Below are 22664 nucleotides of genomic sequence, written 5' to 3'. Positions count from 1 at the left end.
GCAGCAATGCAGTTGGATGTAGACCATGGAGAACCTGCCAGATGAACATAACCCCAGTCTGAGCTGTTCTGTTATATGGAAGCCTGGGATGGAGTAGTAATGTGGAACATGACTCCCCCAACCTCTGTGTGTCAGAACACAGGAAGACAGTCTATACAGCTCCCAAGAAGCTAAACTAAAACTGTTTTTCCAACATTTTAAAAAGCTGTGAGTAGCCAACCTCCAAAGTAAAAATGTGTCAATGAGCTGCATTTTGAGCAATTACAGATTGTCTATCATCAGAAGCAGAAAGCTTACCTTGGTTCTCAGTGGTCACAAGCTGTTTTTCAAGGGTTTCATAGTCAAAGTGAAAGGCTTCCAGTACTGTCTCTAACAAGCTGAAGAAAAAACACACAAAGAGAGATAAGCTCCCTGCACAAAAAGGAGAGGCTGCATAGAACCAACACAACAGAAAATCTTAAAACGGCTTTAAAAAATACTTCAGACTGAGTGGCAGTGCAGCTTAACAAGGTTTATCCTGAAATAACAAATCAGGAAACAAAAATGTGTTGTTTTTCATCTGGATGGACTCTGTCAGCTGGCTCAGTGTGAAACCTCACAGACTGGAGTACTGGTACTGGAGTTGCAGAGGCATCCCACAAGCTGGGAAAGACAAACAGGAGCAAAAAATCTAATGCTCTCATGTACACAGTGAGATACAGCAAGTGAAAGCAATGACCTACTAATCCTTCATAGCTCAGTTACACAGAACTATAAAGCCATGCCCACTTTCATTAGCATAAGTGAGAAATCTCTTATGCTAGTGAAGAGTTTAAAATCCACATGATGCTCCTTAAGGCACTGATTTTTGCCCTAGTCTTTGAAGCTAGAGCAGCATCGCTTATGGCACTCACCTGACTCCCAATTTGGGACTGATCTGCCCCGTTTGCAGGACATGGATGAAATGCCTTAGGTGGTACAAGTACGCTGACCACGAGAGATGCTGGCAGATGGCTCCAATAACTTCAACAGAGGCTGCTACCATGTTTTCATGCTACCCAAAAAACAGAAATTCAGACACTATTAGCATTCATGCATTCTAAAGTATACTTTACTCAAGTAATAGAAGTCAAAGTAACTCCTGTCTATTGAGAATGTTTGGTACTCTGCGTTATTAGATCTCCTCTCAGTTACCAGGTTAAACAAATACAACAGCACAGCTCAACAAGCAGATCTCCAGACCCACTTCCTCCAAACATTTCTGTAGTGTATCTTTTCTCACGTAACTAAATCTATGGGGTCTACTTCTGTGAGGAACTGAAAGCAGTCAAAATACATAGTAACATAACACATTGCTAACCTACTGCTAACGTAAAATAAAATGGGTTTGTTTCTTCAAGGTTTCAGTCGATGTATTTTCTGTCAATGTATGTTCCCGCTCGCCAGTCAAAGGGCAACAACATTCACCCTGCCAATGGGCAAAGACGGTATGACTGTAAGTGCTGGCTCATGTGCCTGAGCACTAATTCAGGCACAGTTCAGAAGAACATTTCTGAAAGGAAGTGAATTACCCAAACGACATCTGCTTGGCCTGTCATAAGCAGCTCTGCTGTTCTGACAGTGTGCAGGGAACTGCATAGACATGTGAAACCTTGGTTTTCCAAGTTACAAGCAGAAAGTCTGTCTACACTGATGTTACAAGTTATTTCATTTCATGCTTTAAATAAAAGGTATGGAAAGCAACTAAGTGAATGCTGCCCTTCAAATGTTATTTACAGAGCTGCTGCTGGCTGAGAACCTCTGAAATCAGTTCTTTCAGTCCCCCTCAGAGTCCCAGTGAAAATGTTATTTATTGCCAACTCAGCTACTGCATACAGCCCATGTCCCACCCACACCCTTTCTGCTGTCTAATCTCACAAGTGAACATGAAGAGTGTAGCAGAGGGAGATGGGGAAAAACCAAATGGATTACAAAAACTGCAAACTGATATAAACCCAAGTAAAAAAATAAAAAAGAAAAAGAAAACGCAACGAAAACACAACCCAAACAACAACAAAATCTGTACTGAAAACCCAACCCATATAAGTAAATTTAGTGTCTGAATTTGGAGAAACAGGACAGGTTCAGCAGGTAGAAAACTGGATCCAGATTGCATTTGTACCCTCCAGACCCTCTTTCTGCCACCAAAAGCAGCACAGGGCTCTCCTCTGAAAGGGAAAAACTCACTCCATAAATCCATCAGCCTTTTAAAGCAGCTGGTCTTCTAAGAAGAGCAATACAAGTAGGGCGAAAATACAAAAACTGATGCATACAATTTACAAGTCTACCTTCAGCATTTTTTCACTAAAAACGGCAGTAGTAGCATAAGGCATGATGTAGTTCTGCAGAGATTTGGAAGACAGCACAAGTTTCTTCTCAGTCAGCTGCTTAGCCAGTCTTCTCAGAGCTCGTGCCCTCCTGTGGATCTGTATCAAACACAAGGGAGAGTGAATGAGGTGGCCCTTGAGTCACAGCTTGCAGAAGGGAGCACACACATCCAGCAGCAGTTGTGCAGGTGGCTCAATCTGAGGTAATAACATAAACACAGTACAATCATCTCCAAGGGTAGGATTTTTATCTGGGCTTTCTCTAGACTTTTGTTTCAATAAACATTATATCTCAATGAGATACTTCACTGTGAATTAACAGGCACAAGAACGTGCCACTTTTGGGTATCAGATGCATTACTTCCATGTCCTTGTCTCTTTCTCTTTTTTTACATGACATCTAATGATACTGGTTCAATTCTTCCTTAAAGGCACAGCATAAGTGATTTGGAAAACATTACTCCACGGTAAAATCCTTTTGCTTTGGTAAGGGGGGAAAGGTGCATTAAGGCATGTGCGTTGCCTTTTACCTGCATATGTTTCATGTTCTCAAAGAAGTCCATGTCAGGATCATGGCGGTTGGTCAGCTGGACCAAATCCCGGAATTCAGGATTTGTTGGGAATGTCTGAATGAGGCAGGAAAGCAAAGATGTGTAGTCCTGCTGGATGCTCTGCAAAGAATAAGACATGAAGGTTAAGTACCCCCTGGAAAGGCAGCTACATGCTCTTCAAAGCAACAACGCGACCACTAATGTGTCTGATACCAGCAGGTCACATTATTTGATAACACCAAATAACCTGCAGACTGCACTTAAATTTCTGCTCCAAAGAATGAGCTACAATTGAGAAAAGCCGAGCAGCAAAAAAAAAACAAAACCACTACATAACAGTGCGGTTCTATAATTTGTTAGATTTTATCATGATTTCAAGTGAAGGTTAAGTTTGATTACAGCACGTATCTACAACTTCAGTGGTGGTTTCAGGAGCAGACTGCTCCAGCACGGGTCCCCCAAGCCAGCAGCAGGTACTTTTGGAGCTAGAGCTGGCTCTAGCTCTGACCTATGGCAGCTGCTGGGCTCTGCCCAAAGAGGCTGCCCCTGTAGTCTTCCTATTACCAGGGCCTTGCCACATAAAGCCAATACAATTTCTTATCCTCAAGAAGAAACTCAAAGGACTCATCTATAAAAAGTCTCGGATGCCCTGCTGTCTGGATATAGGTCATCAAACAGCAGTGCCTTACCTCAGTCTTACTCTTCAGCCCCCTTCTCAGAGACTCCAGAAGAGTGTGCTGGATTAGCTCCTTGTAGTCATCTTCTGTATGGTCTATTTCTGCCAGGCGGTGGATAAAACTGGTGAGGCAGAGGTTTGCGTTGTCACTAAGAGCCATATCTCCTAGCTGAGTGGATGAAGAAATTGTACCAAGTGAGTCTGGATAAAACAATTTTTTCTACTCAAAAGACTGGAGTGAATAGTAACACTGTACATAGCACAACAAAGCTTGTAACGGTCAGGTAATTCTACCAACTCTGATAGAAGTTCTGCTTCTTAACTTATGTCCACTTTTTCAAGCAGAAAAAAGCCATCGTTTTTGAGTACTCAGCAGCAAGCCTACACAGCCAGAACACACCACAACAAAAAGAAAAGCAGCCTATCAGTATTGCAATATGCCTTTTGTAAAGAAAAAACTGACTAAAGAGTTCCAGGGCTCATGGGCAGAAAGGTATACTGGCACTTGGTTTATTCTTCTTGCTGTGGTGCATTTCATAGAAACACACAATCATAGAATTGTTTGAGTTGGAAGGGACCTTTAAAGACCATCTGGTCCAACTCCCCTGCAATTAATAGGGTCACTACAGCTGATAAGGGTACTCAGAGCACCCCCAGCCTGACCTTAGATGGCTCCAGGGACAGGGCAGCCAGCACTTCCCTGGGCAACCTGTGCCAGTGCCTCACTATCCTTATCATAAAAGAAACCTTTCCTTGTATCTTCAGGACACAGAGAGGAAAAGGCAAGTGGAGGAAACTTAAAAATAGGTGTTTGTGAGAAGAATCCATCTGCTCTCTGAATGTTTTGCAGCGTCAGAAAACAAAACAACAGTCATGGAAATTAATTTTTGTGTGGCAAACATGCCCCACAAAGCAAGAGAAGGAACATTTAGCTCACCTGGATGGTATAAAAGCAGTTGTGCATAACAGGGATGAGGAAGTTGATATCCGCTGTTTGCATTTCTTTGATGTGAGCAGTGATTGACTGGAACGCTGACAGACGTACATCAAAGTTGATATCATCAAGATGCCGTTGATCAAAGGCATTCAACTAAAAGACAGCATCAAGTAATTCATGAAAAAGGCTAGAAAGAAACATGACAGCACAATGTTGGGGAGAAAAGTGAGAGAAGAAGCTGGACATACCTTGACAACATCTGTGATGTATTTCAATTCACTGTCCAAATCAGATAAAGTCTAAAAAGAAACATAAAGGAAAATAGTTTAACTGCTGTAGCTGTTATAAATTTGGAGGACTCCAGACTTGCTTCCAACTTTAGCCACCAGAGATTAAAAAATAACAATAGCAGTCCTTTAATAAGCTTAATAAGAGCCACTTTGCCCTCAGTGTATTTCTATTCTAAGTCAGACTCAGTATCTTTTAACTTCCTGAGTTTCTAAATATTTACACAGAGGATATCCTGAGTTTTCCTACTGAAAAAAAAAAAAACCCACAAAAAATGGATATGTAAGTCACTTCAATATGTACAAAGCAGCCTGCAATACTGCCATTCATCTGTGAGAAGAATAAAATCATCTACAAGCTGCTAAAAGCTGCTCTTATTTCATAAAGACAAAGGATTCACTATGGATGCAGTGTGCTTTATTTAGCTTCTCTTCCATGACAGAACCCTGGAGATGCTCACACTAAGCAGGCCGCAAACAAAAGCTTTACCAGTCTTCTTGCAGTACACTGATGTCTACCACACACAATACTCTTAGCTCACTTCAACTTAACTCGGCAGAGATTTAAAAGTTTCCTAAGCTCTGGTACAACTTAGATAAATGCACTTATTTTGTTCTCCATCTGTAAAAACAAAGACGTGTAAAAATGCAGTACCTGAAATACCATGCACAACTTCTGTCGAGACAGTTTGTTGTGGATGACAGAAAACAGCTTTGCCAGAGGTTTGAGAAAGCTTGCAGGGTTTGAGCAATGCCTCAGCAAGTTCTGCACTGTCTCCAGAATGTCAATCTCTGCATCCTGAAAGAGATAAATCGCCATCAGTAACTACTGAAACCTCATGAGATTAATTGGGAAATACTGCAAAACACAGAGTGAACTTTGCTGTATTTTATTCAGATCACAGACACTTAATTTGGACAAAAAATTGGGAAGATATTCATTGAAACCACTACACTTCAGAAGCACTTGCAACCTCTGAATTAGACATCAGCACAATGTTAGAGGAGCGCGCTGTCACAATGCTAACTTCTTTTTTGGGTCTTTCCTCTGATTACTCAGTGGTTAGAAAATCAATAGAGCTTTTTTAGTTAATAGAACTAAACAATATTTGCCTTTTATCTTGCAACAGAACAATGAAAGTTCAGTGCACAGCATGTATTACATTCACATTTGCCCACATTCTGTCTAAACTCTGTCACTTGTGATTTGTGATGCATGAAGTAGAAGCTGAAGAGAGCATTTATATAAAACATGTCAAGGAACTGGGTGAACTGACTACTGCAGCAAAGGAAGTAAAGATTGTATGACACTTCTTCAAACCTTTCCCAGGAAAAAAGGCAAAAGTCTGCTTTGGCACTGGCATTTCTACAAGGCATCCAGTGGCTTTGTACCCATCAATACACAGTAACAGACTGCTGAGTGTACTACAAACATATGAAGACTTGATTTCAGGCAAATCATGAGAAATGGCATGTAACCAATAAGCTTTAAATACGTCTTAATAAAACTACTTCAAAGAAAGGAAACTGCATTTTAATTAGGGCGGATAATTCATTTCTACTTACTTGCTCAATGTTACTCTGGTAAAGGAAAGGGATGAGGAGACTCACAAGCACTGAATTCTGACTTTTTTCTTGTATAAATTTGCTGATCCTGCATGATAAGACAACATAAGTTACTGTTTATTTCAATCCAGTCACCTGCACAGAGTAAAGAAGGATTCAGTCAGCACCAGTGCCATATCACACAGTTTTGTCAGCCCATCCACCTGCAACCCAGGCTAATAGGCTTCTCCAACAATACCGTGATATCAGCCCAAGTATTTGGTTCTACATGACTGCAGTCCCATCTGTACCTTTTCCTCTCAGGAAGTATTGGTTTGATTACCAGCAAATAGAAACAGCTAGAGTCAATTTCTGAACGCTTCCAGTTGGTCATCAGCAGTTTCCAAGGTCAACAACAGACACAGGTATTTTCAGATGCTCTAAATTTAAATAGTTTTTGACAATGTTCCTAATTTGCAGCCTATTAAGAAATGACTCTTTCTTCCTCCCCCCTTCTAAGCCTTCAACTGTTTTGTCCACTAAAGAATCACTTACTTGGAGAGTATACTCAGCTCTTTGCTGACTTGAGCTCTGTACTTCTTCTTCTTTATTTTCTCCACATTTAACATTGTTTTGCTGAAGTACTGAAGTATGGCAGGAACGTGAGGTAGGACCAAGCGACAGCCTAGGCTGAGGGACTCTGTAAGGGATACAACAGTCAGCAACACTCACCTCTGCACTGCAAGCAATAAGGCAAGCTCCATGCAACAGAAGGAAGATTCAGCCCCATACAAACAACTGAGGAAATGCAAGCAAAGGAGGCTTCATCAGTGGAAGAAAAAAACAGTGGGAATTATGAACGTGCTGCTGGGAACATGTACTAGCACTTGCCTTACAGCCCGACTAAGTGTAGGCTCTTCATAAGGAATTTCTCCTTATCCACATTCAAACATGGATCTCACTTGTCATGACATAAGCACAGCTTAACATTTTTTGAGCTTGCCAAGAGAAACCTGTACAATAACTTTTCCCTTTAGTCTCCTTCCCTGTATCTCACTCAGAGCAAAGACGATCTCATCATGATCTAACACCTCTTTCCAAATCACCCAACAGGCCTCTCATGGCTCTTACACACAGATACCTTCGGTCACTTCTCCAGCGTTTAGGACAACACAGTCAGTCACATTCAAACTGGAAACCTGCTCCGTGGGTTCAAAATTGGGGCTGTTGAGAAGGCTATCGGCAATGTCCATCACAAGATTGGATGTTGCCTCAGACAGATTCTTGGCTGACAGGACAGCAAACACATTTGACAGTATATCATATTCTGGATGATCTGGATACTGCTTGGCCAGCAGGGGGAAATATCTGAGAAGATTATTAAAAAGTTACATTGAAAATTTAAGTACAGAACTTCATAATTCATAATTCAAGATAGCATCATCTAAGCTTAGTCCTTTCTCTGCAAATGTTTGCCCAAGACTCCTGTCAGAGCTTGCTCCTATAATAATCCTTAATAATCCACATTTTTTAATGTAAGTTTGTGTGCCAGTTCTTCATTCTTACAAACGACAAGTCTCAAAAGAGAAGCTGGATGCTTTAGCAAATGAAAAGCAGCATGTTAGTGGGAGAGGTGAAAAGCACTCTAGATAGCAGAGAATTTCTCACAGTGTCTGCCTCAAAAAAGGATCTCTTGCAATTCTCAGTCTCAGAATTCTGTGCTGAATTTGCCCGTTTTCTTTCACAAAATAGAAAGAAATAGGGAATCAAAAACCAAGAATAAAATCATCTTGTCAGACTGTCCTCTCCATCTCCTCATATGACTTACATAGAAGTAATTAGTTTAAACACAGGTATATTCTAAGAATTCACTCTCCTCCCGACCTGTGAACTGGGTTTAGTCTACATATCTGGTTGGTTGTTCACACAGGGGAAAAGCAGCTCACTAAAAATATCTTAATCACCATAAACTGTAAAGCTTCACAACTTCATCTGGGCTGCTATCAAAAGAGTAGCAGCCTAGTGGGGAGGACAAGTTTTGACATAATTATTCATAACCTGTTAAGCATGTTGTAATCATTTTAACAAAAATGCTGTGTATTTGAGAGAAGTATTTAAGTTTATTTGCAAGAGCACTTACTTACCTAGGATTCTTACTCCAGGTGTAAATGAGTTTGAGCAGAAAAGTTGGGGAATACTGGCTCTCTGAAGCCAACCTGCAAACCTGAAGGAGATATAAATCAGACACCAATGCAATACAAGTACATAAGGCCAATTAAAACCCCATTGTTAAAACCTTCTAACAAAGACCCATCTACAAATTATGTTGCCTGTTTCAGAAAGCAAATCTTTTGTTGTTTTCCCATCTCCTTCAGTATTTCTTCCCTTACTGTTAGTTTATCTTACTCCGTCTTTGCACATTGCTCCAGCTACTTTTTTTGTCCTCCTCTAAAACTGACTCCCCATTGATCCTCACACTTGCCACAGAGACCTAACCACCTCTCCTGGACGTGCCTAGGACCCTCAGACACAACTTGTTCCTCCCACACCTCCAACTTCTCAGCTGCAGCAAACTGCAACTCCAGGCACTGCTGCATTAAACCAAGTTTTCATATGTATCAGTTCTACAGCCTTAAAGCTCACAAGTCAAACCACCCTGTCAAAACCAAATCCTCACCAGGTTCGCTGGCAGAAATTCCCCCTAGAGGGAGCTTCTGAATCATGCCACAATCCAAGCTTCAAAATTAGCACTATCTTCCTGACATCTAACAGGAAAGCAGGAATTACAGCCTTTCAACAATTCTACATCCTATTTAGATTTACTGAGTGTTTCCAAACACAACGGTCTCATGAGCATTAAGTGCTTTACTGACTCAGAGCCTGAACCACATGCTTTTACTGCTCTGGGACCGAAGTAAGATTTCACTGCTTTGCTCTACACGGCTTTGAAAGACTGGGATGAACAAGTCCCTGCTGCTCAGCCTAGTGAAATACACAGCTATATGCACTGCCTGACATGATCAGTGCAGTTTTATGTTCAATACTGTGTGTTCTCTCTCCCTCTCCCAACAGTGCATTTTCCCAACTAAAAGAGGGTCTGAATTTCTCTGATGAAAACTGCAACCCTCTGCTTTGTCACTGTGCTCAAATGGGACTCTTGGCAGGACAGCAGAAAAGTGATGGACGATGCTGCAGTCCTTTCAGGGAGCAGCAGCAGGAAAGTCCACTTATGTTTGTTTTTGTAATCTTCCACTGCAGGTCCAGTAACCTGCAGATAGAAAACCAAGAAAGTGCACCCAGAACTGACCCAGAAGCATCATTTTGCTCCCCTAAAGGAGAAGACTGCTTCTGTGGTTAAAGAATGGAGACACCACATCTATTTTATTCAGAAGAACTCATTTGTACTTAAGCCTGTGACTTAATTACTCCAGGACTAATCAGACTTGAGCCGAATCTGCCCTTCCACACATACATCAGAATGCCAAAGAACTGGAGTTTCCCTGCATGGTACAGGTTACACAGATGCCAGTCTGGAAGAAGAAGAAACACATTACCTGAGGCCACACCACTGCATGGAAAACTGCTTCAATCTCTTCCACACTAAAGCTGTAGGTCTCATGATCAGAAAAAAACTCAGCCACAAGCTTGAGTCCAAGGCGTCTCAAGTTCTTCAGCAGATTAATCAACCGTGGTTGAACCTGTAAAAACAAAACAACGGAGAAAACAGTAAAACCTCTGCAAGAAGAATCACTATTTGCTCTGAAATTAAATATAGCGATTCACTGGCCACAGATACAACGGAACGTGGTGAGCTACAGCATTTTGTTATAGAAAGATGTTCCATGCACTTTCATGAGGTTATTCACACACTGCTGCATTCTGACTCTTCTCCTTTTTATGATTTGAGTAACCCAAATTATGATGCAATGCAGCTTGTAGAAAAATCCCGATACAATTTCAAGAACTGCACACTGTGCAGTGAGTGGCTCCTGCCTCAGAAACAACAGAGCCATGTTAGACCAAGACTGGAGTTACATCTTGGGATCCTCAGGGCCTCCATTATGCATCATGATCCACCCCACTGAATGAACACACATAGGTCCTTATTTTGCAAAGTAGCTTTGGTGCTGAAGCCCCACTGAAAGATATGATGTTTTTTATACTTGTCTATAGATTTCTGAAGACAACAACATATACAATGTAACACACTGCTACGTTGTCTTTGCACCCAAAACTGTGTGCAAAAAGAGCAGATAGAGGAAAAGGAATCAAAGATGTGCTTGCTTGGAATCTCCCAAGCTATGCTGAAATGTAGTAACAAAATAGCGTACAAGCAGCTTCCAAGCAGCAATAAGATGCCTTCACCCAGCAAGCACAAACCAGGCTGCTACTGCTAATGCCTACCCTTGCTTTAACTGCCAGAAGGGTGGTCCCCTGAGATGAAGACTTTGAGTGAACAAAGAAACTCACCACCAAACACAGTCAGAAGGAAATAGGAAATGAATAACTTAGCTTAAAACTGTCAGTGTAGATATTTAACTCTCCAGGCATTATCAGCCTGCAATAAACTGCTCTCAACCCCCAAGAATGTCAGCTAATGATTAGCCAAGACAAACAGATTTCTCACACTCCTCCTTGAGCTTTTAACATCTTATGAACTAATGAAGTGCTAAATTAAGATCAGGAAAATGATAAACCGTCACTCCTCAAGTGACAAAATGGTGACAGGTTTATGGTAGTAGCCCAGGCAAAAATCTGACTATCCCAGCAATGGATGAAGGAGCCCTTGAAACTCCTTTCTCAGTTTAAAACACATAAGCAACCCACTGCTAAAGTCAGACTATGAGATGCTGCTACCCCAATAAGTTGACTGCAAGGGCTTGCATCATTGATGAATATTTTTCAAGACAAGTTCTAACCTCAAATGCTCACAGATGGGTCCTGGCAAAAACATGCACGTGGTGACAGAACCTTCATTACTCAACATCCCTCACTCAGTCTATCATTGCAAAATTCCTTTCAACACATTATTTGCTCAGTCTACCATCTCGTAATTCCTCTCAATACTGCAGTGATTATGATGACTGTGCAGTTTGCCTGTTCCTCACTTATGATCAGGCTCTGCACAGGACTAGATTTGAGCATTTTCTGTCCTGCTTGGTTTGAAGCCTGACAAAGGCACTGGTATTAGAAAGGCAGAAAAGCCTGGCTCAAAGTCATTAATTCCAAGCAACTGGTAACAGTGCCCACGTGATAACAGGGCCTCCCACAATATACTGTGCACTGTTATGAAGAAGAGCTAGCAGCCAAATCAAAGCAGAACAGCCATATCCCTTCCCTGCGGATAGTTAGCCCTGCCACTGTGCCCTCCTCACACAGTTAAGGTGTTACTGGTGTGGGAATGAGCTCAGGAGTCTCTGCACTGCTCTTTTGGTCACAAGGTGGCAATAAGCCAACATGGCCCATTTCTAGTTGCAGCCGATCTTTAACCGAATATTTTCCTTGCTTGATTTGTTCTGCAAGTACAGCCTTTGCACACCAAGGGAAAAAACACTCTCAATGCTCTGCAGGTTTCCTGGCTGAGACTCAGACTGTTACACTGGATTGGCACGACTGCTTGTGACACAGAGCTGTATGTGCTACTAGTGTGCTGAAAGCATGGCTCATAGCCATGTTCTCCCTGTGTCCCATGACAGGAGACTATCATTATATGCTACATGATATCACTGAGATCACCCACAATGCTGAGCTCCCTTGGGACCCAGCAATGCAACAAAGCACCTTGAAGGTAAGTTTTACTCTCAAATCCGCAGGCAGGAAACTTGAAATCCTCTCCTTTTCCTGCTCCAGTATTTTAGCCCTGCAGCAAAGAAGCTGCATCTCTAATATCAAATTCAACCTCCAGCCCTAAGACCCTGTTATGACCCTACACTGAATCACTTACCTTGCCCTCATATCCATCCTTTCACAGAACAGGCAGGTAGCAATGTCCAGCCTTCATTAATTCAAACAAAAACAGAACTCCAAAGCAAGGTCTTGAACATATCAACTCTGTTTGTACTAACCAAGCCCTGCAGTATGTTCAGTATCACTGGCCTCTATTCTGACTGACATCAAATTGCTAAGCTTCAATACACACAGGCATTGAAATTATCTGAATCAGTGAAGGTGTGTGTACTGCAAGCTAAGCCATGCAGTAGGAAAAGGAATTTCACGCACTTCTCACACGCACAGATGTACACATATATGTGGTGTTTACTATACCTTTTCTCTTTGCTGAAGAATGCAGGATACCACAGCTGTCATGCAGAGCACAATTTGTAGAATTTCAGGCAGGTACTGACTGATCAAATGTCCCATGTTTTTCATCACAACTTCAAGACCATTGAAGAGGCTGTGCTGACGCCCAAGAGGCAGGACTTTAGCTAAATCCAACTCTGACATGCTTCGAAGCACTGCTGTATGGCAAGGCCCTGTTACAGACAACAGGACAGTAACTTACTTGGAAAAGCACTGTAAAAACACTGAAAATAGTTTTCAATAAATAATAGTATAACTTAGCCTAAAATTATAGTTCCTTAGATTCACCTTTTTAAATAAAGGCAGCTCTATGTACCCATCTCTGTGACATTTAGACATTTCCCACTGCTACAGTATTGGAGCACTTTAAAACCTCTTTTACTCTTTATAACATCCATTTACTGCCATCATATATTGGTAGCCCTGTGTGCAGTAGCACATAACATGGGAAGGACAGTACAGAGTCTGCCAAGCAGCCAGGGCTACAACATCAACAATCGCTCACTTCTGGCCTGCTATGGCTTACTTGCAAAGCTGCGGCAGGTCACTTCATTTTTCTGAACTCAGATCTTTAAAAGACAGCAATCGTGCAATGTAAGTAAAACCTCAGGGAAAACCCAGTCCCTGGGATTCTCACCCTTTCATCCTTCCAAAGACTCTGTAAGAGACAAACTGCACCAGGTGTATTTATTTCCCTACTTCTCAACAGCTCAGAAAGCAGCACATTTGCTGGATCTACTGCCTGTACCTACCGTGGCTGTATTGCTTCACAGCTTCAAAGAGCAGATCCAAGAACATCCGGATCTCTTCTGGCAGTGAGCCGGCCAGAAATCGCAGAACGATGGACATGCGAGTGGCTGCTGCAGACTTGCCCTGCGTTTTGTTCCCTGTTTTGTTTCTCATCCTGCCATAGAGAATTCTTCAAAAGCCAAAAAGAAGTTGTATTAGCTTTCAGCAAGCCATCTGCTTCCTCGCCTCTTTCTCTGTGGGAGCAACCTGTTTTGGTTTAAAAGCTTTGCCCACTGTGAATAAATCAGGTGGAAATTCCCACTTCAGGATCTCCTCTGAATTACTACAGAGCGCTCAGAAACATGCCAGTGAAAGATCAGCTCCTGCTTTCACTATAGCAGCTTTGCCGAAGACTTCAGATACAAAGCTAAAATACCAGCAGGTTAGCTTGAGGGTACTGACCGCTGAAGAAACAATCTATACAACCTGCATTATTATACCTTAGTAAGCATAAATGATAATAAATTATTAATTGGAATGTCTCACAGTTCTGCAAAGCTTAGAAGAAACAGTATTTACCAAATGCACCATTTGCCTAACACACTGTATACACATGTATAAGATCACAAACTACAAAGTCAAACTATGCCATTAATCCTTGATTTATCTCAACTGTTTAAAATGAGAAGCAGCAGCATCACATCTCTGCTCACAGCACTTTGACAAGAAACCTTCACCCCAGCACTTTGTAACAAACCTCATAAGAACAGGGACAAGATGTGGTCGATGCTCCATTTTTACGATCGTGTTCTCCTCAGAAATACTGAAATGGGCTATTTCTTCTTTAAAGCTTTTGTCCTCCAGCAGCCTTTGCAAGTTCTCCCTGAGAGTAACAAATATCATCTGTTGGGTAGGTGGGGGCTGTAAGAATAAACAGACACTCACACACCCCTCTGCCTATTTCTACCTTCCTATCTATGTTGCATAGAATAAAGCATCATGTTCCCACCCTTGTGAAAATGAAAGTACTGCCACTTTTCTGGAAACAAAAAAGACATACAGACATACTACTTCATAATGGCCTTATTTTCTGTTATAGGTATGAAAAATACAGGTGGCTAAGATTAGAATTCATGTTTCTTTAACAAACACCAGCAAGGATGTCTCTATCTGAGACAACTGATTCCAAGTAGATGTATGACAGCAGGCTCATTCCTGATAATAAAATAATGCTAAGATTTTTACCTGTATGGCAGTAGATGAGGATGCTTGTATGTCATGACACAGTCAAGAGCAATTCTCTGTACATTCTGGTCTTGATGGGTCAGTAACTGCAGGTGACAAAAGAAAGGAAATGAGCTCATATCCAGAATTGCAGAACTGCCTATCAAAAACAGCAAAACAACCCAAAGCTTCCAAACTCAAGCATGTTTCAGATTACCCTGCCAAAACAGAAGCAGAACATGTGTTGCAAGTCTAACGTTGAGATGCATAAACACAACCATCACTCATAAAAGGCAGATGTAGCTGCTGGCAGTTTATACATACACCCCAGCCCCGCATCTCCAGTAGCCTAGTTTTAATTTTTTTTTTCATAATCATCTTTTGGGCCATGATCAGCTCCAGTTTTCAGCCTCAGACTGAATTAAAAGGCAGGCTACTCAAACCAACAAGAGACCTGTCTTTCCTTCTTTTGACAAATGTGAAATATTCATCAGACCTGATAAAAAGGCCCTGCTGAGATTAACCCTCTCTAGAAGATGAATACTCACAGCCCAGGCACTAAGAAATACAGATCATTTCCCCAGGCTGCATCCTTATCAGCTCTTCAGTCTCCTACCAAACAACACAGGCTGGAGTCACCAAAGGCCACTCTGCCACAATGTTAGTCCACAGATGGACACACCAGTGATAATAAATATGTTGACACACTGTACACATCTGCTCAATATTTTCCCTTAAGGGTGCATCTCATTTTTAGATTTGTTCCTGCTTTCCTTATTCAGAGTTAGGACAGAGTCTTGGTTAGTCAGGCATTATGTAGGTTCTGCTTGTTAATTCCTGTTTGCTTCTTCTTCATTGAATGTCTGCTTATCCTCAGTTCCTATTTTATTGATAACGACAGCGAGTAATACACTATGCATAGCCATAATTATGCAGGCAAAGGGCTGCCATCATCAGCCACTAGAACAAACCAATCAACCAAAGTAAAAAGAGGGAGAGAGACACACACACAAGAGAGATTTGCATCTCCCCTCTCTTTCTGTATAAGTCTGTCTTTTCATAATGATTAATACCATTGCACTCCCCTTCTCCAGATGCTAGACAGAATGAATATCCTGAATTTAATACATTTTGTGTCTCAAAAGTCACAATGACAAACACTGATAGCCGTAAGGCCTACAACAATTTGATCTGTTCTTCACACTGACCATGCTCTCTATTGATATAATACTGTATGCCAATAACAAATGCATTCAGCTCTTCCCCAGGCTTTGGATTCAAAATCCTCTTCCAGGTCTTGCTGTGCCTCCTGCTCTCCTTATAGCCACGTTTCCACACTGCCAAAGCCCACTACTTATTCAGTTGCCAGATCCATTCACATGACCCACTCCTGCAAAACTAAGTCAGTTATCTCAAAAGCAGGTCTTTGCTAAGTGGCTCACTTCAACTGAAGCCTGCTATGAAGCCTGCTCAAGCAATGCTCCTTTTCCAGCTAACATGGCTGAGTTCAGAAAGCAACAGGTTCTCACAGCTGCACACACTGCATTCAGAAAAGAAAGGGTGCATTTATGAGCAATTATTCTAAATGCCAGCAAATACCTGGGTATACAGTGCATTTAACTTCTGCTCCAGATACAATGCACGTGGATTGGAGAACTTAGAGAAAACTTGTAAGTGAGCTATTAGTTGCCTGCAAAACAAAACAAAACAATTACCACAACATTAGGGGAACTTTATATAAAGTTGATTATCAAGCAGGAAAACCCAACAGGATCCCAAGTCTATAGGTTTCCATTTCAGAGACATGGCAGGTTGTATCCTGCTCTCTCGCCTACACAGCTTCTCCAAGGTGTCACCTCACTGCAAAGAGAAGGTTGCTTCCTCAGTAGCACCGGATGGGCTTGGTCTTGGGTGTGAAAGGAATACAGTCAGCATGTAGCTTACTTCTTTTTCCCAGACCAGCCTGGAACATCAAACAGTTGAATTTATCTCTTTATTTACTTTTCCTTAACTCCTCTCAACATAAAGGATTGCATTTAGCCACAGACTGTGCTGGATTTATGTCATGCTGCAGGCACAGTCAAGAAGAAGTTCCTGTAGAATAGGCTTTGCCACTCCCAAATCTGTCCCATTGGAGGGGAGAGAGGTGACCGAGGTAAGGGAAATGTAAGATTTCATCTACCTCATGTGCTGCGGGGTGGGCAGAGGCTGTACCCATTCAGTGACTATCCTCAGTGGTTTACACCCAGCTCCCCAAATGTTCAGCTGTGCTAAGCAATGGCCAGCAGCCCCAAAAGGAGCACAGGGCAGCTATAGATTCTCCTGCTGCACCATCTAGAGCTGAGCCATCATCAGCCAGAGCCCCAGGTCAGTAGAACAGAGCTGGCAGCATGAACTGCCTGGGACCCAGACAAAGAGAGGTCACTCCAGAACTCATTAACACCTCTCCAGCAGATCTTTTTTAGACTTGTTACCACTAGAAGGAACTAATGCTTCTACCTAAGTACATGGATATTCTGAGATGGAAGTTTTGCTTTTTGTTTTTTATTTTTTATAAAAAACTTGAACTGTCACTGAATTTTTATTGCTGCTGATTTCTAGATGTAAGCCAGTACCTGAGAACAAAATGAAACACCTGCAAGGAACCTGGGGTTAGACATCAATATAGGTTACACCTCAAATACTCATGGTGTTCCAACATGAAAGGCGACATTTTGAAGTTCTCTGTGACTACAAGAACCATTCTTTGAAAAAACAAAAGCAACAAAGAACAAGCAGAATATAAATGTAAATAAGTGCTTATAACAGATACTTTGACAGATGTTAACAACAAGAGACTACATTAAAGAAATCATAGAGAATTCATATAGACCCACTTCCTCTAAGTATTCAGTATTGCTAAACAGAGATGTTTCAATGCCATGGAGCTTTGTACCAACAAACGAAAACAAAGTATAACAACCTGTGTCCATAAGAAGATAATTGGGATCAGGATATTTAACAAGTAGATAATGACAGGATCCCAGTATCAAAAATATCTAAATGAATGGTCTGATTCTTCAAAGTGTTTGGCAATGTCCACAGTTTAAAAAGATCAAGATACACAAACAGAAAAGCAAAGGGAGTACGGGTACTTCAAAATGGCTTCACAATACCACATCACATAAAGTAACAAAACCACAGCCTATCAGGCATGATAACATAATGATAAAGCCTGAGCAGGTCCTTTGTATGGTAATGTACAAGCAGAATTTATGACTTTAAAATTCTTAAAGTCCACTGTAAAAAAAGTGGAAGCAAAAGAAGAAAAAACAATATATCTACAAATAGATTTTATCTTGGCAGGAACCACTGAATATGCCTTTCCATGAAATCACTAGCAACAGAAAACTAAAAATACTTACTTAGCAGCAGCTCTTCTTGTTTTCTTTTTTGGAAGCCCTACAGTAATTGGTTCTACTTCTTCCTTTTCTTCCTTTTCTTCCTCGTCTTCCTCCTCCATATTAACATCATTAACTTCTTCACCAGATACTTCTTTTGCTGTGACTGTACCAGTAGTTCTCTTTCTAAGATCCTGAGTGGGAGCCACCAACGAATCTGCTGGGTAGTACTCATTTCTTTGTTTAAAAAAGAAAAAAAAAAGAAAAAGAAAGAAAAGAATTAAGCATTTTTTTTCAGGGTTTCAGGGTAAGAACAAATTCACAATCCAGAATTCTTGTTCATGTTGCTGTGTTTTGGGATTCTGTACAGCTAAAAGCTCTCAAAGGAGTGTCTTTCAGCAAGTACAAGCTTCTTTGCCTTCAAGCTGCAGTGATGCAAGGCAGTAGTCGTATACGCTAGAGAATACTGGAGGTACCCGGTGGAAAGGGGAAACGAGAATCACTGAATTATGAGAATTCCTTAAGGAGGCTTTGTACAGGGAATGGAGGGATGTGTTTGCTAGAGTGAGCAATGAACAGCGTGTATTGCAGTGCAAGAGAATGAGAGAAAATGCAGGAAACTAACCTAGCACAGTGCCATTTATTTTTCCAGGAAGGCAATTAGAATCCATGAGGATTCTAATTACAGAAAAGAACTATTAGAAACTCTTCCCTGCCACAATATTACCTCTACCCCATCTGCATCATACTCATTTCAATCAACCCACATTTCAATCAAGTAGTTATGTTAGCTGGGAACAGGTACCATATCAGGAAGAATGCATTTAGGAAATAAAGAACTAGCTGTTGACTCAAAGCTCAGCAACACCAAAATCAACAGAAAGCAATGTGTCTTCCCAAACAATATGTAAAACGTTCTTACCTAATGAACCTTAGAAGAAGTGGGGAAAGTTCCCTTGATCTGGGCTCCACCCTGTCTGGGAACTTCTCTAATGCTTTCCACAGCAGAAAGCGAAAGTTTGTGTGGTCCAAGCGCTCGCTGCAGTCTGTTCTTGTCCCCAGATGCTCCAGGAAGACAGCACCCACCCCTCCTTCTGGTATCTTCTCGCTTTCAGTTTCATCGATGCTTTCTTCCTGTTCATCCAATTCACTTTGCAGTTCCATTTCTATACAACACAAGTTATGAGGTAAATATCTTCAAGTTACTCCAGTCAACAGAAAGAGATCTGCCCTCCATTATGAAAGTAAGATTCCTGATGCCAAGCATCTGCCAGACAACTATGTTTAATTCTGACATGAAAGGCCCACATTGCTTAGAAAGTACTCCAGGATGTCTTACAGCCCTGACAGCTTAACTGAGTTCAGTTCTCTTGAATAACAGAGAAGCCCACAAATGGTTGCATGCTCACATCTCTACTGTGAAACCACAGATCGCACACATGCATAGATATATCTCAAGGGTACACAGTGTATAGTCAAGACAGTGCCTGCAGGAATTCCACTCAATCTATGTAATAGAAAGACGATCTATTCAATTAACTAGTTTCTTCATTGCTCCTATCAGACTGGAAAAAGCCAGCCTTAAGCAGAGATGAAGTTGTTGCATGGCTTCCCACAACATGGACTCCCCTCATATGGGGGACATTTCTATCTACTTCTTGCTATTTAGGACAAAAGAAGGCACAGTTCTCTCTTAAGCCTCTGCATTCCTGGACATGACATTGGTTGTCAAGAGCTCTGGTTCTGAATTCCTCTACCTCAGGTAAATTAGGGACACATAAAACCACAGTCACGTGTCTTTCACAATTACTGGGTTACTGTCAAGATGCCATTTAGGAGCTGAGACTTACCAGCATAGGAAGCAGCCCTCTCCAGATGTTCATAGAAGACCTTCCAGAACTGCTTATTCTCCATTTCCTTTGCATGAGAACTAACAAAACATAAGAGCATGAAATTAGAAGACAAAAGAAAAAGCCACGCAACAAGCAAAGCTAACAGCTAATGCAATCAGAGGCTTTGATTATAGCTTTAATGAGTGTCCAAAGATAGGACATCTGCAGGACACAGCTGTAGTACTTTCTTGCCCTCACTCATGGATCCCAAATGTCAATTATTAAAATGTGGGTTGTACCCCATGACTTCAAATGAACTCAAACTGACTAAAAATGTTCTTGAGCTTTCCACTGACTTCTGTACAGTAATATCACACAGAACCAAAGGAAGAATTAGTGTGGATGTATCTTTAGAAGAGCTGGTTTAATATTATTTTATTAATCAATAGTTTGATGGGACAAATCTCGTCCTTTCTAATAATACAACAGAGGAAAAAAGCAAAAACAAAAAGCTAAGGGATAACGTCATGCTGAAAGCAGAGATATTTACTTCAGTATTCAGCTCAGCAGACACCATGGTAAGACTTCCCAAGTCCTTAGTGGAATTTAGAGGTCTTCTAGTAAGGACAAACAAGTCAGAAGATGAGAAAATTGAAAGGCACATTCTGTTTCTTGAGCATTTGTGAAACATTAATCAAATCTTGCTATCTTGGGCTCAAACTCTGATGCTATTTAACTACGTTTGTTGAAAGTTCCTTTTAATAGTGAGAAAAAATAAAAAAAAATAAGTTAAAAACTAACACGCTACATAGATTATAATACAAGAGATCAAATCCATTTGGAATGATTTCACACCAAGTCTCTCATTCACAAATCTCTTCAAATCAGACATTTTATCCTTAGCTTATTTATACACAGAACAGTCACCAGAGAATACCCTGAGTTGTAAGTAACCCAAAAGGACCATAAAGGTCAACTGCTGACTCCACAAGGGACAACTCAAAACTCAGACCATATGTCTGAGAGTGTTGTCCAGATGCTCCTTGAACTCCATCAGCTTGGGACTGCGACTAGTTCCCTGGGGATCCTGTGCCAGGGTCCAACAACAATCTGATGAAAAACCTTATTCTAACACCCAACCTGATCCTCCCCTGAAGCAGTTCCATGCTGTTCCCTCAGGCCCTGCCGCAGTCACCAGAGAAATCAGCATTTCCCTCTTGCAAAGAGGCTGTAGACCACAATCAGATTGCCCTCAGCCTTCACTGGAAGAAACTGTTCTGTGAAACAACCACAGACTGCAGCATCCAGTCACATATACTCACGTTATAAGTTCAATTACAGGATCCCAGAGAGGGCTGAAGTTAATATAAAGCATTCCCAGTAAATACCGAAGAGGCACCTAGAATGACATAGAACCATCTTGTTCAGAAATTAAAAACAACAGTTAAAGACCAACCAACCTCCTCTAACCTTTCCTCTTCTCAAAGAAGAAACTTTGATCTAAGAAATTCTCAGAAGTACTACTTGTAATGAATCAAGTCACACACATCACTTTTTGTCTCATAGCTACGTGATAAAATTTGTAGATCCTGCTTACTCTAAGCTGCACTGAGATCTATCCACCACATCTGTGCACCATGAATGTGCAAAAGCCAATTATGTAAATCAATGTTAAATGCAGATGGAGCAGCCTGTAACTCCTCCACTGAGGAGTACACAAGTCAAGGCAATACATTAATAAATAAATATAACTACTACAACAGCCATAAAAATAATAAATAAATCCTCCCACCCCCTGCTCCACAAAGGTTTTACTAGTAGACATGTGACCCTTCCAGCATCTAGAAAATGAGAGGTGAGAGCTTTTTTTGCACAATTGTGCAGGCGACGTAACAGCCAGATGGAAGACAAGAGTATCGCCCTGCAACAAGATCCAGAAGCTATGTTTGCCAATGGCCAGAAGGAATCCTACCAATGTTGAACCAGGCTGTGTGTGTGGCAAGGTCACAATTTTATGTTTGCTGACAATTCACTTCTCCCTAGAATGAGTTGTCCTCCTTTCCATAATACCCGATCAAAATGTCTGCGGCCCATTTATCTAGATACCACCACTGCTCAAGAAAACACAATAGTCTCAAGGACAAACGAGAGCTATGATCTGGGATCTAATTCATTTTTTTATGAACTCTTATTAAAAGCTCTATCATTCACAGATTGGAAGTACTGGAATATGGGAATGTGACAAATGCCAACTGACAGAAACTGCTTACCTCCTGCAATGATCCACTTGGTATTGCAGACAGCACTATATCACACCTCAGTTTCCTCAAATGGAGAAGTTTCTCTCTATAATCATTCACTGTTGCTGGCACAAGCTCTGCTTGGAGTAGTATGGCAAATACTGACTGGAGGTCCCCTGTGCCATCACTCTGAACAAGCAAGTGACACACATTCTGTTAGATTTTCTTACTGAAAGGTATCTCAAGACAACTAAACAGAATCTGATCTACTTTGAATCAGAAAACAAAGTCAAGAAGTTTGTTCCAGGTTTCATCACTTAGGGATCAGAACTTACACAAGTGAAAACATTAGAGGGCAGAGGGATAAAAGATAATACTGGAATGTGAAAGCAAAAACCAGAGCATAGTCTTGGACAGAAACATGCTCTGCTTCTGCAAAGCAGGAAACAGTTCACAATCACCAAGATCAGATTGATTCAAAATGTTAAGCTTTAGCCCTACCTCAATCACTGTAGAAGGTGGAGTCTCAAAGTGGTTTAGAAGACGGACAGTTAAGAGTCGGACCTGTGCAAAGTAGAAACATATGTCAGAAGCACACAGGAAAATGCAGGCTGCATA

General features: G+C 41.3%; 1 protein-coding gene across 1 annotated transcript in view; it reads right to left on the bottom strand.

Moving 5' to 3' along the window:
• Positions 1 to 22664, bottom strand: part of UTP20 (UTP20 small subunit processome component) — a 54961-nt gene that overhangs the window by 16250 nt on the left and 16047 nt on the right. Inside the window, exons 17-40 of the mRNA XM_015859223.3 lie at positions 22548 to 22610; positions 22077 to 22235; positions 21129 to 21205; positions 19825 to 19904; positions 18897 to 19140; positions 17999 to 18211; positions 16194 to 16284; positions 14616 to 14701; positions 14128 to 14253; positions 13394 to 13560; positions 12606 to 12814; positions 9896 to 10039; positions 8486 to 8565; positions 7483 to 7709; positions 6897 to 7041; positions 6363 to 6450; positions 5452 to 5595; positions 4758 to 4808; positions 4510 to 4662; positions 3586 to 3741; positions 2876 to 3016; positions 2307 to 2444; positions 894 to 1033; positions 298 to 377 (exon numbers count right to left, since the gene is read on the bottom strand). Of these exons, the coding sequence (XP_015714709.2) occupies positions 298 to 377; positions 894 to 1033; positions 2307 to 2444; positions 2876 to 3016; positions 3586 to 3741; positions 4510 to 4662; positions 4758 to 4808; positions 5452 to 5595; positions 6363 to 6450; positions 6897 to 7041; positions 7483 to 7709; positions 8486 to 8565; positions 9896 to 10039; positions 12606 to 12814; positions 13394 to 13560; positions 14128 to 14253; positions 14616 to 14701; positions 16194 to 16284; positions 17999 to 18211; positions 18897 to 19140; positions 19825 to 19904; positions 21129 to 21205; positions 22077 to 22235; positions 22548 to 22610 (3202 nt within the window). The remainder of the gene's footprint in view (positions 1 to 297; positions 378 to 893; positions 1034 to 2306; positions 2445 to 2875; positions 3017 to 3585; positions 3742 to 4509; positions 4663 to 4757; positions 4809 to 5451; positions 5596 to 6362; positions 6451 to 6896; positions 7042 to 7482; positions 7710 to 8485; positions 8566 to 9895; positions 10040 to 12605; positions 12815 to 13393; positions 13561 to 14127; positions 14254 to 14615; positions 14702 to 16193; positions 16285 to 17998; positions 18212 to 18896; positions 19141 to 19824; positions 19905 to 21128; positions 21206 to 22076; positions 22236 to 22547; positions 22611 to 22664) is intronic.

The sequence above is a fragment of the Coturnix japonica genome, chromosome 1, assembly GCF_054131305.1.
Source record: "Coturnix japonica strain WE chromosome 1, WE-NBRP24, whole genome shotgun sequence".
Taxonomy (NCBI): Eukaryota; Metazoa; Chordata; class Aves; order Galliformes; family Phasianidae; genus Coturnix; species Coturnix japonica.
The sequence above is the reverse complement of the archived record's forward strand: the minus strand, read 5'-3'. Positions and strand labels throughout refer to the sequence as shown.